The following is a 13,654-nucleotide window of genomic DNA, read 5'->3' as shown; positions in this document are numbered from 1 at the left end:
ACTGTAGTCAATCGTCCGTCACCTACCCCAGCATGCAGTCTCCCTCGCCGGCGAAAAAGCTCTCCAGTGCTGCTGTCTCCTGCCATTACCAATTCCGAGTGCAGGTAAGCTATTTTGTTTTAAGAATAAACATCCCATTTACATTAAGAACAGACATCCAATTTACATGAATAATAAACATCCCATTTACATGAAAAATAAACATCTACATGGCGTATAAAATTTTCACGGCATAATTTATCATCACGTTGACTCTCATCAACACTCAGATTTACAATATTGCCATTTGATTGATTGGAATGATCACTGGTATAGGACGATAGGGCATTAGAAATTTCTTCACCCAATGATAACTCCATCAACAGTCTCAATAGCATGCCTTCAACACCAAAAACGAGTAATGAGCTTGGGTTAGCAACAGTGGTGCCACCCTCAGCAATCATGAGCCAGCAGTTGCGGCGATAGTTCTGGTATCGTGAATCGCAATGACAGCGGGGTGCATAAATTTGTGAAAAACGTAAGGCTATGACTGCACGGGATGCGGGGACAACAATGTTCTCGAAAGGAAAGGCACGCTTGGCGGCAATTGCGGCTTTAATCACCTTAGGTTGGCGCTCTCTCCAGTGGTGGTGGTGGTCGGTCATCTTGGGTTGGCGCTCTCTTCGGTAATGGTGGAAACTGCAAATGGTCACGGTGCAGTTAGAGAGAAGGGATCGCAACGTATTTTAGAACATGATATTAATTAATTCTAATTATTTAAATTCAAAAATTTAAATAAATCTAATTAATTATTAATCTGATTTAAATTTAAATCATTCTTATTTTAAATCGTTAGTCACGTTGTTTAATATTTACATTGTTCAACTATATTTTTTTTTAAGTAATGACATATAGATTCTTTAGAATTTTGCCATATCAGCATATTAATATAGATGTAATTCTATTACGAAACCAAATATATATTTTTTTTCAACCTCAATGTCAATTCTTGTAACAGTTTTCATAATAATTAGCAATATAATCCTCGCAATTAAAATCTCTTTTTAGTAATGTTAAATATTCTTTTCATTATTCAATTCATATTTTGTAGCTGTTCTCACAATAATTAATATTTTTTTTATCTAAAGCATTACATATGTGTTAGATCCTAAAATTATAGATTAAAATATCTTAAATCTTTTGTAGAGACACGAAATAAATTGATTATTCATTTGTTTTTACAATCACAATTTTTTAAAAATAATTTATAGGAAATAGGTATGCTAGAATGTTTCAAAAAATAAAAACTGATAAAAGGCTTATAGCCTCATACTATAATTAAAAGACGTCAAACTACTCTTATATATTTTGTTTTACAGGAAAAGAAATATTGCTGCTAATTCTTAATTTTAGACTATTACAATCAATTTTATGCTTAATTAAGTGATAATCCAATACTTTTTTGCATGCACTTTAATAGTATTATAAAACACCCAAATAACTATAATAATGTTAAATAAAATTATAATTTGTATTCGATCTTTTATCTTTACTACAGTTATTTTTGAATTGATTCAAGCTAAGATAGTTATTGAATATTATTTTATTTTATTTAAATATTTATATTTTAATCTTATTCAATGAAAAATACTTATCAAATAGATATAAAAGATTTTAACTTTTGAAACATAAAATAATAAAGATAGCTTTAGAGATTATATAAATAATAACTATATTACATAAAACCTTGAAATGTTTATGAGTTATGACTCATATTTTCATATAATTAAAGTTCCATAATTTCAAGAAATATACTTTTCAAAAAATTATTTATAATTTGCATTCGTATTTATGTATTTAAAATTATTTTTATAATATTATCAATCACTTTTATTATTTATTTAAATTCGTACAACGCCAGGTCTCATTCTAATTAAATAAAATACACATATCTATTAAATATTGCACGATTTCGTGCACGAAAATGTCACCTATCTTCGTCTATCGAGCTTCCAATAAACTAACTGTATAATCATTATTTGAGACTGCTTTATAACTACTTGATGAAGAAACATCACCTCCCATCTCTCTCTCTGTAAAGAATCCAGGCATTTTAGGTTGAGGTAATGCAATTTCACTACTCAGCATTAAAACCACACTTGACATGCTTGGTCTGTCATCTGGATTCTGCTGCACACATAGTAGTCCTATATGGATCAATCTTAGAACCGAAGATAAATTCGATGTGTCTCTTATTGCATTACAAACTATTTCATAGCCTTTGCCTTCTGTGAACAATCTCCATGCCTGCACATTTTTTATACATTTGGTTGATAATAGAACTTAGAAGTATATCAAGCTTGATTAATTATAATTCAAGTCCATGCTTACATGACCAAGAAGGTTAAAGTGGTGATCTTGATGATTGAAGCCTCTGTTTCTCTTCCCACTTACGATTTCCAATACCAACACACCAAAGCTAAATACATCGGATTTTGTCGAGTACACTCCATCGATAACATACTCTGGTGATAGATATCCACTGCACATTCATATTCCAAAAGTTATTTAGAAAAAAAAGAAAGAAAGCCTTGGCAAAAAAAAATCAAAACAAATTCAAAAAGTAACTTTTGCTTAAGGTGTATGTTAGAGATATAACTATTTATGTGTCTCTTTCTATCAATTTAAATTTTTAGGAGAAGTGGTATTATGATAGAAACTAGACAAGTTGAGGCATTATATATATATGAATTATTATGTTGATTGTTCAAAAGACTTACTAGGTTCCAACCACATTTTGTGTGCTTGCTTCAACTTCATTTCCTCCGAAGCTTCTAGCCAATCCAAAGTCTGATACTTTTGGGTTCATTTCTGCATCTAACAATACATTGGCCGCTTTGAGATCTCTATGAACTATTCTATGTCTTGAATCTTGATGAAGGTAAAGAAGACCTCGAGCAATCCCATTGATTATATGCAAACGCGTCGGCCAACCTAGTAACATAGCCTTCTGTTCATCTGTTATAATTCCCAAGTTAGAAAATTTTTCTAATAAGATTATCAACTGTGACTTTGAAAGAATTGTGCAACAAGGACTAACTGCATTTTTAAATTTTAACAACATAAAAAATAAACTTTAAGAAAGTTATTTCGAACAATGCATAAGGCTTGTAGAATCAAACCAAATATGAAGAAGTCCAAGCTCTTATTGGGCATAAATTCATAAATCAGAAGCCTCTCTGTTGCTTGAATACAGCACCCTAGTAGCTTCACTAAATTCCTGTGCTGAAGTTTGGAAACATGCTTAACTTCATTTTTGAATTCTTTGAGTCCTTGGGTTGAATTCTGTGAACGTCTTTTGACAGCTATTTCTCTTCCATCTTCTAAAATACCCTGAAAGTTATAACAATCTGATGTATTAAAATCTATTCTGTTAAGGGCCAGTCAAATATAAATTAAAATTAAACTAGTATTTTTTTTCGTAATAACATTACAGAAATATAAATCTTTTAAAACTACGTCCTTCGTGACATTATCGATTATGATACAAAAGTTTTATAGTATTAAACTAATTTTACGAAAAGATCGTAAGGACAAAAGTCTCTATCGACTAAAAAGACCAAGATCTTTGTGGATAAAAAAAATTAAATAATAAGTTTTTAGTTATTATTTTCATATGAAAGAATTTATTTTTTTACTAATAATTAATTTTAATATTCATTATCTAAAATTTAAAAAAATTTAACGTGTATACTTTTATATTTGATTAGGTGTTAAGTCTGTTGCATACATAGAAATAATTAAATTTTATACTTACTATTTAAATATAATATTTTTTCTCTAAATATTTTAAAATATAATTAGATATTAGTATAAAAAATTATATTGATAGTTATAAAATTAACTTAAATTATTTTTTTTAAATAATTGAATCTTAATTCTAACTTTTAATCACATCATTAGTATTTTCTCTAAATTATATGTAATAAATATTTGAAGAAAAAGAAGTAAAAATATAGATTAGAAAGATAAGCAGTAAAAATTTAAAATTAAATAAAAAATATGCATATAATAATATTTTTTATTTAAATTATATTATGTTATTAATTTTATTTTTTGCAGAATAGAAAAGTAGAGAAAAATAAAGAATGAAAGAAAAGAGAAAAGAGAGAAAGATAAAGAAGAAGAATGAGAGAGGGAGTTTGTTAATTTTGGAAGTTAAGAAAAAATTTATTTTAATTATAATGAAAAAATATCTGGTGACACATTTTGATTTGTCAAATTACTAATATAAAATATAAATTATATATTATATATAGAGTGGGAATGATAGAGAGAAAGAAAAAAAAAGAGAGATAGATAAGAGAATGCAAGAAAGAGGTTTACTAATTTTAGAGGAAAATATTTTTTCTAAATTTTAATAAGAGAGTGTCATGTGACACATTTTAATTATTGAACTAGTTAGTAATATATATAATATAGCTATATTTCAATTTTATATTTTAATTTCAATTTAATTTAAATATAATTAGAGAATGTCATATATATTTTGATTGTCAAATTTGTAATTAGTTATTGATAATGATATACAAAAGAGATAGAGCGAATGAAGGAATGAGAGAGATAGAAATAGAGAGAGAGAGAGAGAATGGGAGAATTTTTTAATTTTGGAGGAAAAGATTTGATTTCAATTATAATAAGAGAGTGACATAGAACACATTTGAGTTGTAAAATTAGTAGTATATAATAGATTAACTAAACATTATGCATTCTAGATTCTAGAAATGACAATTTTAACATTTGGTTACCTTATAGACTAATCCAAAACCACCTTGTCCCAGTATGTTATCACTTGAAAAGTTATTTGTTGCTGAAGCAATTGTAGAAATATCAAACAAGGGTAAATCTATATCTTCCTCATGCTGATCATCATTTGTTACACTTGCTTTTGTTTCTTGATTTCTTCTCATATTTCCTGCAAAGTAACATGTTGTGTTTAATATCAGAACAAAAAGAAATGTAGAACATGTTCAATGTTAACACAATTTAAGAAATCACTTAACTGCCTTTTTGCCTTGTCTTCCATTTATAAAAGACCAATGCCAAGCAAGAGACTAAAACCCCAAAAGACAACAAAGAGGAGCTTATGATGATAGCCTCTTGCTTCCTCCTAGTGTTGGATTTGTTTGATTTCTGCACTTCTAAACTTCCTAAGAAAGCAGGCATTATAAGAAAATAGAGAAATTTAAAATAGTTATTAAAAGTTTGATAAGGTATATAACATGAAACAAACAAATTAAGAATGTAATTTTGATACATTGTCAGCGTAAAACAATTTTACATGTGCATCCAATTACGTAACACTATATTAATAGAAATAACTACTTTTACATGGACCGTATGAATGATCAACCAAAAAAACAGATGTGATTAAACAATTTATACTATCAAAACATTAAAATTAAACTCAACAAATTAAAAAGGCAAAAGAAACAAAACAAAGCTTGAGGAATAGATAGTGTACCTAATTCTGTCTTTGCCATCCTTATGTAAACATCTTGAAGAGATGAATTCAACTCTTTCATATCCATCAAATCACCAAACCAAAGTAAACACCCCCTTGCACCGCTGCTGATATCTAAAGGTGCATAAGCTGTACATGAGCAGTTCTTCAAGCACAAAACCCTGCACTCTTCAAGGCTAATGGTTCTATCAAACCATGATTTATCTGTGTCCGGTAATTTTAGCCCCGAATACTTCAAGAACCCGTCTTCATGGCAGTTCAGTGAAGTTCTCCTTACACATTTTGTTCCATTTTGCACAAATTTATCCAAGCAATTACATATAGGAGATTTGTTTACATTACAGCTCGCATAACCACCACATTTTGCATAGTAATCACAGGAATCCGCTGGTATGTGGAAAAAAGTGACCCATTCCATTTTTTCATAGCTCCAAGTAGTACGGTGGCTAAATCCATCTGGTGACAATCGAAGCCTATGAAGAACTGAACTATTGATTAGCTCATATATAAAATATGCTTCTTCCTCATTATAACTAAATTCATAAATGAATATTGGATTCTCTGTCAACTGAGCTACCCCGCTAACCTGAACACCATTCCATGATCCGAAACGAAATCTTTTGGCACTACCTTCCCTTATAAATAACTGCGGGTACCCATGGATATCCAGTCCATAAGTATAGTTACCGCGAGAAGGGTCATCCGAATTCTTCCACGATGTCAAGTATCGGTTCAGTCCTGTGACTAGATTCACTCCAAACTTCTGTCCAGGCAGAAGAGTGTCGGATGGATAGTCGAAACTCTGCCATAAAAAGCCGTCCGCTCTGTTATTGCTTCTTTCTTGCAGCACAAGATTTCCAGAACTCAAAAGCTTTGCAACCGGATCTTTCGCCGGTCCGGTTGTGTTGGAGGACCAGATTACTTCCTTCTTACCGTTGAGAAGGAGGAGAATTCCGGTGGCGTTGACCTTCAAGACCCCTGAGGAGTCAGTGAGGGGGTTATCCTTGTTGGCAACCCATACAACTGTCTGTATTGGGACTTTGTTATACCAAATCCCAATGTAACGGTTCTTGGAATTTGTTGGGCTGAAGAATCCAAGTGCAAAGGTTTCATCAGCTGAAACCATGGTGTCACCCTTATTATCACTTATGGATTGCAAGGTATCAATAGCGTCGCTTGCAGTAGAAGCCACCATATTGTTCAGAACAGAGAAAAAACCAAACAGAAGCAAGGTGAAGAAGCTTTTCATCATTATGCTCATGTTCATTCCCTGTTAAAAAAAAAAATTAAATAAATAATCAAGATGATGTACAAATTAACCTAATAATCAAAGAGTAAGAGAAAATAGCATACATGTCTTACATGTTCATGTCATTTTCCAGCTTCTGATGATGTACGAATGCTGGATTGAATATCTATGATTAGCATTAAATGAAACTCATGTGAGTGACAGAACACTGTTTGAATTTTGTGACCTGAAAACTTGGAAATATTTTCTTTGACTAAGTCAGTCAACGTGAACAAAACACAATATTATATCTGCTTTTGAAAATTTTGTGGATTATGTGTAATTTTTTCTACTGTTTCTTGTATATTATTGGGAAAAAATAATTGTCTGAACCACTTCCTGGCCGCGTTTTCTGACCAGAAACAATTTTATGATGATAGTTTTTGACTTCTGATAATAGAATATAGTGATAATTAACTATTTTTTTTATTTGTTTGTTAACTTTTATTGACTTCAGTCTTAATCACTCTTTCTTTTCTTAATATGAAAGACTTGAATAAAATGAACATGACAGAGGAAAATATTATGGAATAATGACAGTTGCACATTAATTCTAAGAGTTCATACTGCATTCCATCTCATTATGATAAGTAGCGTGTTTGATTTTTTTATATATGTTAATTTATCTTTTAAATATTATACTAATAATAAAACATTAAAAAAATAATGGATGATGAGACTAATAATACATTGATTCATATTTTTTTTTACATAATTATATGATGCTTTGGCGGCGTATATTTATTTATTTATTTTAGATTATTGCACAGAAATTGAAGCAATAAATTCAAATTAATATTATAAGTTATATTTTAAGTCGTAAAAAATAATCATCTCTTTATTTTATTTTATCTATCTTTGGTCACTTTTCCCTGACTTTTCACTGAAAATTTATTTTAATGAAAAATATGTTTTTACTGATATGAATATATACGATTATACATAAGACCACTTTACCAAATATAGAATTTCTTAATAAAATTGTAAGTTGTAACAATCGATTGGTGATTTGGTGTGATCAAGATTCCCAAAATACTTGGACATGATTTCTAACACTAGGAGCACAAATGGAATCCATTGTTGGCAATAGAATTCCTCCATTGTGGAGTCGCTACCAATCGTTGATTATGATCCCACATAAATATTGTTGACCGCCGAAAATGTTTTGTCTTGACTTTATTCTTTTTTCTTGTTTGGGGGCATTCAATCAATAAAAAATAATTATTGAAAAAAGATTTTTTTATTTTTTTAGTATGTTTGATAATTTTTTAATAGTAAAAATAAAAATATTAGAAAAATAAAAAAAAAAATATTTTTTGAGAAGCTATAATTTATATATTTTTTAAAGAATAAAGTATATGTTTTGTTCTTGAAATTTAATAAAAATTTTATAAATATTCTTAAGTTTTATTTTGTTTTAATTTTTGTCTCAAAAGTTTTCGATTTGCATCAAATATACTATTGTCGGCTAATTTTCAAAAAATTTAATACCAATTCAACAACAATTTCATAAGAACAACCTTCAACGCAAGCAAACCAAGCATAATTTTCATGTATTATTGTTAGATTGGTCTTAAATTTTTTGAAAATTTAGGCGTCGAGAGTATATTTGATGCAAATAAAGAACTTTCAGAGACAAAACTGAAACAAAATAAAATTTAAAGATATTTTTAAAACTTTTGCCAAATTTCAAGGACAAAAAGTATACTTTATCCTTTTTTAAAAGATATTTTTTCTTAAAAAATATATTTTTCATATAATAAATAAATAAAAAAGTGCTTTTATCTTATTTTATTCAAACATAATTGATAGATAAAAATATCTTTTAATATGAAATATTGAAACATAAAATCACTTTTACTTTTTGTAAAAAATCTTTTAAAAAAATATCATTTAAAAAGAAATATTTTTCGAGAATGACATCCAAACAAAGCCTTTTAAAATTTTTATTTTTATTTTCATTTATAAACAAAAGAAAACTCTAATCTAACATATATAAACTTGAATTATATCATTTGATTATAGTTCAAATTTAATTGGAAATTTAGTTGCTCATATATTTATATTATTTCCATAAACAGGTTAATCCTAAACAGCTTAACTATGTTACTTAAATTTTTCTCCTCAAAAAACAAGATCTACCGTGGAACCATCTGAGTGATTGTGAGTCCATTAATTGATGAAGTGGTGCTGCCACCAACCAAATCTCTCTCAGTAAAGAAGCCAGGCATTTTTGGTTGAGGCAATATCCATTCACTACTCAGCATCATAAGCACATACGACATGCTCGGCCTCTCTTCTGGACTTTGTTGCACACATAATAGGCCCACATGAATTGCTCTCATGACTTCCGATAAATTGGCTGCATTTCTAATGGATGTGTCAACTATTTCTATGCAGTTACCTTCCATGAAAAATGTCCACACCTGAATAGATTCAATCAATTAAATGATAAATATATTAAAATTAAACTCTAATAATAATAGGATTAATAAATATCATAAATTTTAATGTTGATCTATACAAACATTTTTTATCAAAATATTTTGCAAAAGTCCCTATCAATTCCCCAAAATTATAGATGATAATTCGGTTTAAGTCTTTCAAAATATATTATTTTCAGAATAACAAAACCAAATTATCATAATTTTTCAAGGATTAATAAGACTAAAAGTTTTTGAAAATTTATGAACATATATCAAAATTGAATTGTTATAAGGATAAAAAGTAAATGCTGGAAATGGTTGAACTATATTTACCTGAAAAAGATATTTGAACTGAAATCTTATAGGCTAAAACCAAATAATAAGTTAAGCATTCATACTTCACAGTCGATAAATAACAAGAAAAAATAAAAGTAAAGCTTACATGCCCTAAAAGATTAAAGCGATGATTTTTATTGCTGAATCCTCTATTTCTCTTTCCACTAACAATCTCTAATAGTAGCACACCAAAACTGTAGACATCAGATTTTGTTGAGAATATTCCATCAATAAGATACTCTGGTGATAGATATCCACTGCACAAAACCACAAAACAAGGTAAACTATTGGTTGTGTTGGTTTCTATTTTTTTAAAAAAAATTACAATTTGATTTTGTATATAGTTGAAAAGAAGTCAAAAACTAATCTTAATCGGTAGCTAATTTGTTTAGCTTTTTCAAAAAAGTTTGTGAACCAATATTTTTGAAATTTTGGCTATTTTTTAAAATTTATACAAATATATGAAAAATATATATATATTTTTTTTTGGTTAGAAAGCTGATTTTTAACTACTTACAAAGTAATCAACTACTTACTAAGTTCCAACAATAGTTACTGTACTTGCTTCATTTTCATTTCCTGCAAAGCTTCGGGCTAATCCAAAGTCAGAAATCTTAGCATTCATTTCATTATCTAACAAAATATTTCCAGCTTTAAGATCTCTATGAATTATTCTATGCCTTGAATCTTGATGGAGATAAAGAAGACCTCGTGCAATGCCAATAATGATAAGAAAGCGTTGAGGCCAATCTAATAATATGCTCCTTTCATTATCTGGGAAAAAAAAAAGAATAGAGCACATGTCACTTAATCTATGTGAGAAGGGGATATGATACTGATGTTATAGACTGATTATTTTGGGAGATTTCAAACCATATAAAAATGATAAAAGTTGACAATTGATTAGCCAAATTTTGATATTGAAGTAGTTTTTGTAGCTCATAGTTTAGACACTAGACAATTCATTTTAGGGAAAACAACTTAACCAACATTAGGGAAATTAGTTTTGAAGAAATTTTATTTCCCTTCATTTTATGATTGCTAAACATTAAACTAGTTACTCTAACTACATCTGGTAGAAATCTATAAGATCTATTACCCAAACTTTAGAAAATATTCAACAGTAAATGAAACCAAAACTAAGTATCAAGTGGAAACAAACCAAATATGAAGTAGTCCAAGCTTTTATTTGGCATAAACTCATACACCAACATCCTTTCATCTGCTTCAATGCAACATCCTAGAAGCTTCACCAAATTCCTATGCTGAAGTTTGACTACATGCATTACTTCACTTTTGAACTCTTGAAGACCTTGTCTAGTATTTTCTGAGAGTCTCTTAACAGCTATTTCTCTTCCATCTTCCAGCATACCCTGAATATTGCAATAATATATATTTGATGGGAACATCAATCTTTGGAAGAAACATACTTGAGTTAAATATTTGATAACATAATGGTGAATTGGATCCTAGATTCAGTTGGGCTTCTTAAGTTAAATACTGTTAACATAATGGCAACCTATATATGTTGATCTTAATTCAATATCAAATGTAAAATTTTCTAGTTTGAACCTTTTTGTTTTACAAAAGTTATTTACTACAGAAACAAAAAAGTGTTTCTTTTCAAATGATGGACTTGTTGGTCATCTCAATAAATTAAATTTCCTAGCCTTTCATTAATACCCAGACTAAATTACTTGACCATCATAATATTAACCAATAGCCAGTTATTTTCAAGCATGAGTAGCACAACATAGGAAAAATATTACAAAGATTTTGACATTCCAGGTTCATGTATTCATAAATCATGTACTGAAGCTGAAAACTTGGCTGATATACAATATTACCTGATAGACAGTTCCAAAACCACCTTTTCCCAAGATGTTATTGATAGAGAAGTTATTGGTTGCAGAAATAAGTGTAGCTAAATCAAACAAGGGTAGATCTAGTTCTTCCTCCTTTTGATGCTCTTGTATTGCATGTGCATCTGTTTCTGGTTTGCCTCTCATGCTTCCTGAATTCAGTAAGCAAAAGCAACGTGTAAAGATCAAATAGCAAAGCATAACAAAAAGAAAAGAAATTGCTAATTAAATTTTCTCATGCCCATTAAAGTGACTTACTATAGTTTATTTTGTACTTGTTGCATCTATACAGGGTGAAGGATAGGCAGAGGATCAAAATCCCTACAGATATGACTGAGCTAGAAACAATAATCTGCAGCTTTCGGATGTCAGATTTGTGTTTCAAATTTTCATCTTCATCTAGAAAACCACAAACAAACAGAAGATATGATATCCTGAAAACAATAACAAAAGAGAAACAGAAAGAAGGTACTTCCAAAATTGGGAGATAAAGATGAAATGATGAACTTCAAAACCTTACCTAGATCTTTCTTTGACATTCTGACATAAATATCTTGTTGTGGATCATTCAGTACTCTAATATCTATTAAGTCACCATACCACAGTAAACATCCACTTGCCTCTTTCCTGATATCTAATGCAGCATAAGCAGTGCAAGAGCAGTTTCTGATGCAGATTTCAGCACATTCCTCAAGGCTCAGAGTTTTGTTTAACCATGATGTCCTCTCTGTGTCCGGTAACTTGAGACTAGAAAATTTTGCAAATCCATCTCCGCGACAGCTTAACGAATTATTTCTGTTGCAGCCACTAGACCAATCAGCTTGATTCCATTCTTCTGGGACCTTAGGTTCAAATCCTTTCAAGCATCCACATGCTGGAGAGTTGTCTATGTTACAACTACCATACACGCCGCATTTGCCATAATAATCACACAAGTCCTTTGGTACTGCTAGATAGATGCTCCAGCTTTGATTCTTAGCATTCCAGACATAACGCGTCATGATTCCATCCACGGTTAGCGAAAACCTTGAATAGACTGAGCTATTAACAAGCTCAAATGTATAATATATCTCTTCTTGGTTAGAGAAAAAGTAATAGTTGAATATGGAATTCTGTTTTAGCAGAGGAACTCCACTAAACCGAACACCATTCCAAGATCCACCACAATGCTCCTTGGATTCGCCATTTCTTATACATAATCGCGGATAACCAGTGATATCAAGCTGAAATGTGTAGTTGCCTGAAGATGGATCATCGTGGCTTGTCCACGAAGTTAGGTACCTATTCATGCCGGTTGTTAAATCGATTCCAAGCTTCATCCCTGGTAGCAAAGTGTCACCAGGGTAATCAAAACTCTGCCAAAGAAAACTTGCTGAATCGTCATTGTTTCTGACTGTTTCCTTCACAATGAAGTTACCAGAATCCAAAAGAACCGCAATAACGGGTTTCTGTGAAAATCTTGATGAGTTGGAAGACCAAACAATGGTGCTACTGTTGTAAAGCTCTAGAATCCCGGCTTGGGCGATCTTCAACTCTCCGGATGAGTGGTAGAGTGGTTTGTTTCTATTGGCAACCCATACAACGGTGGTTGTTGATACTCTATTGTACCATATTCCAAGGTAACGATTTTTAGAATTTTCTGGACTACTGAAGAATCCCAATGCAAAGGTTCCGCTAGGTGAAAGCATGATGTCAGCATCAGTGAGGGATTGTGAAGTGCTAATGGTTTCTATGGTAATGGAGATGGCAGTATCGTGCAACAATGAAAAGCACAACAGAAGCCAGGTGATGAACCCTTCCATAGTAATAGCTGAGGGACAAATACATAAACAACTAGAATACTAGAAGCTAAGATACATGGAAGATTTTGAGTATTAAAAATGTTATATCCGCCCAAAAAATTAGTTATTAAATCAATCACAATGTATTTGTGTATAATATTAAATATATATTATTTAATTTATTTTTAATATTTATTTTATATTAATTTGTATTTTAATATTAAAAATATTATTTATATATTAAAATTATATATTTATATATAAATATATGTATTATTTAATTTATTTTTAATATATATTTTATTTTAATGACTAATTTTAGTAGTTAATTTAGTATATCTGTAATATAATTGTTTCAATATATATACTATAAGAGTAATTGATATAATGGTTAATATGGTTATTTTAGTTAGGCTGCGATGAAAAGATGCACCTAGGTATAAAGAATAAAATTGAGT

General features: G+C 30.0%; 1 protein-coding gene across 1 annotated transcript; it reads right to left on the bottom strand.

Annotated features, from left to right (window-relative positions):
- Nucleotides 1-1,844: 1,844 nt before the first annotated feature.
- LOC130945956 (uncharacterized) lies at nt 1,845-13,217 on the bottom strand. Its single transcript, XM_057874643.1, has 15 exons — nt 11,936-13,217; nt 11,674-11,814; nt 11,401-11,567; nt 10,716-10,926; nt 10,090-10,327; nt 9,660-9,810; nt 8,934-9,217; nt 8,429-8,432; nt 5,504-6,773; nt 5,043-5,189; nt 4,788-4,954; nt 3,162-3,372; nt 2,760-2,997; nt 2,371-2,521; nt 1,845-2,286 (listed from the first exon to the last, which is right to left on the bottom strand). Exons 1-15 carry the CDS (start codon nt 13,215-13,217, stop codon nt 1,981-1,983), a joined length of 4,968 nt encoding a protein of 1,655 aa, XP_057730626.1. The 3' UTR covers nt 1,845-1,980.
- Nucleotides 13,218-13,654: the final 437 nt, after the last annotated feature.

Source organism: Arachis stenosperma, chromosome 8 (genome assembly GCF_014773155.1).
Source record: "Arachis stenosperma cultivar V10309 chromosome 8, arast.V10309.gnm1.PFL2, whole genome shotgun sequence".
Taxonomy (NCBI): domain Eukaryota; kingdom Viridiplantae; phylum Streptophyta; class Magnoliopsida; order Fabales; family Fabaceae; genus Arachis; species Arachis stenosperma.
Note: the sequence above shows the minus strand (reverse complement) of the source record. Positions and strands in the feature narration are given on the sequence as shown.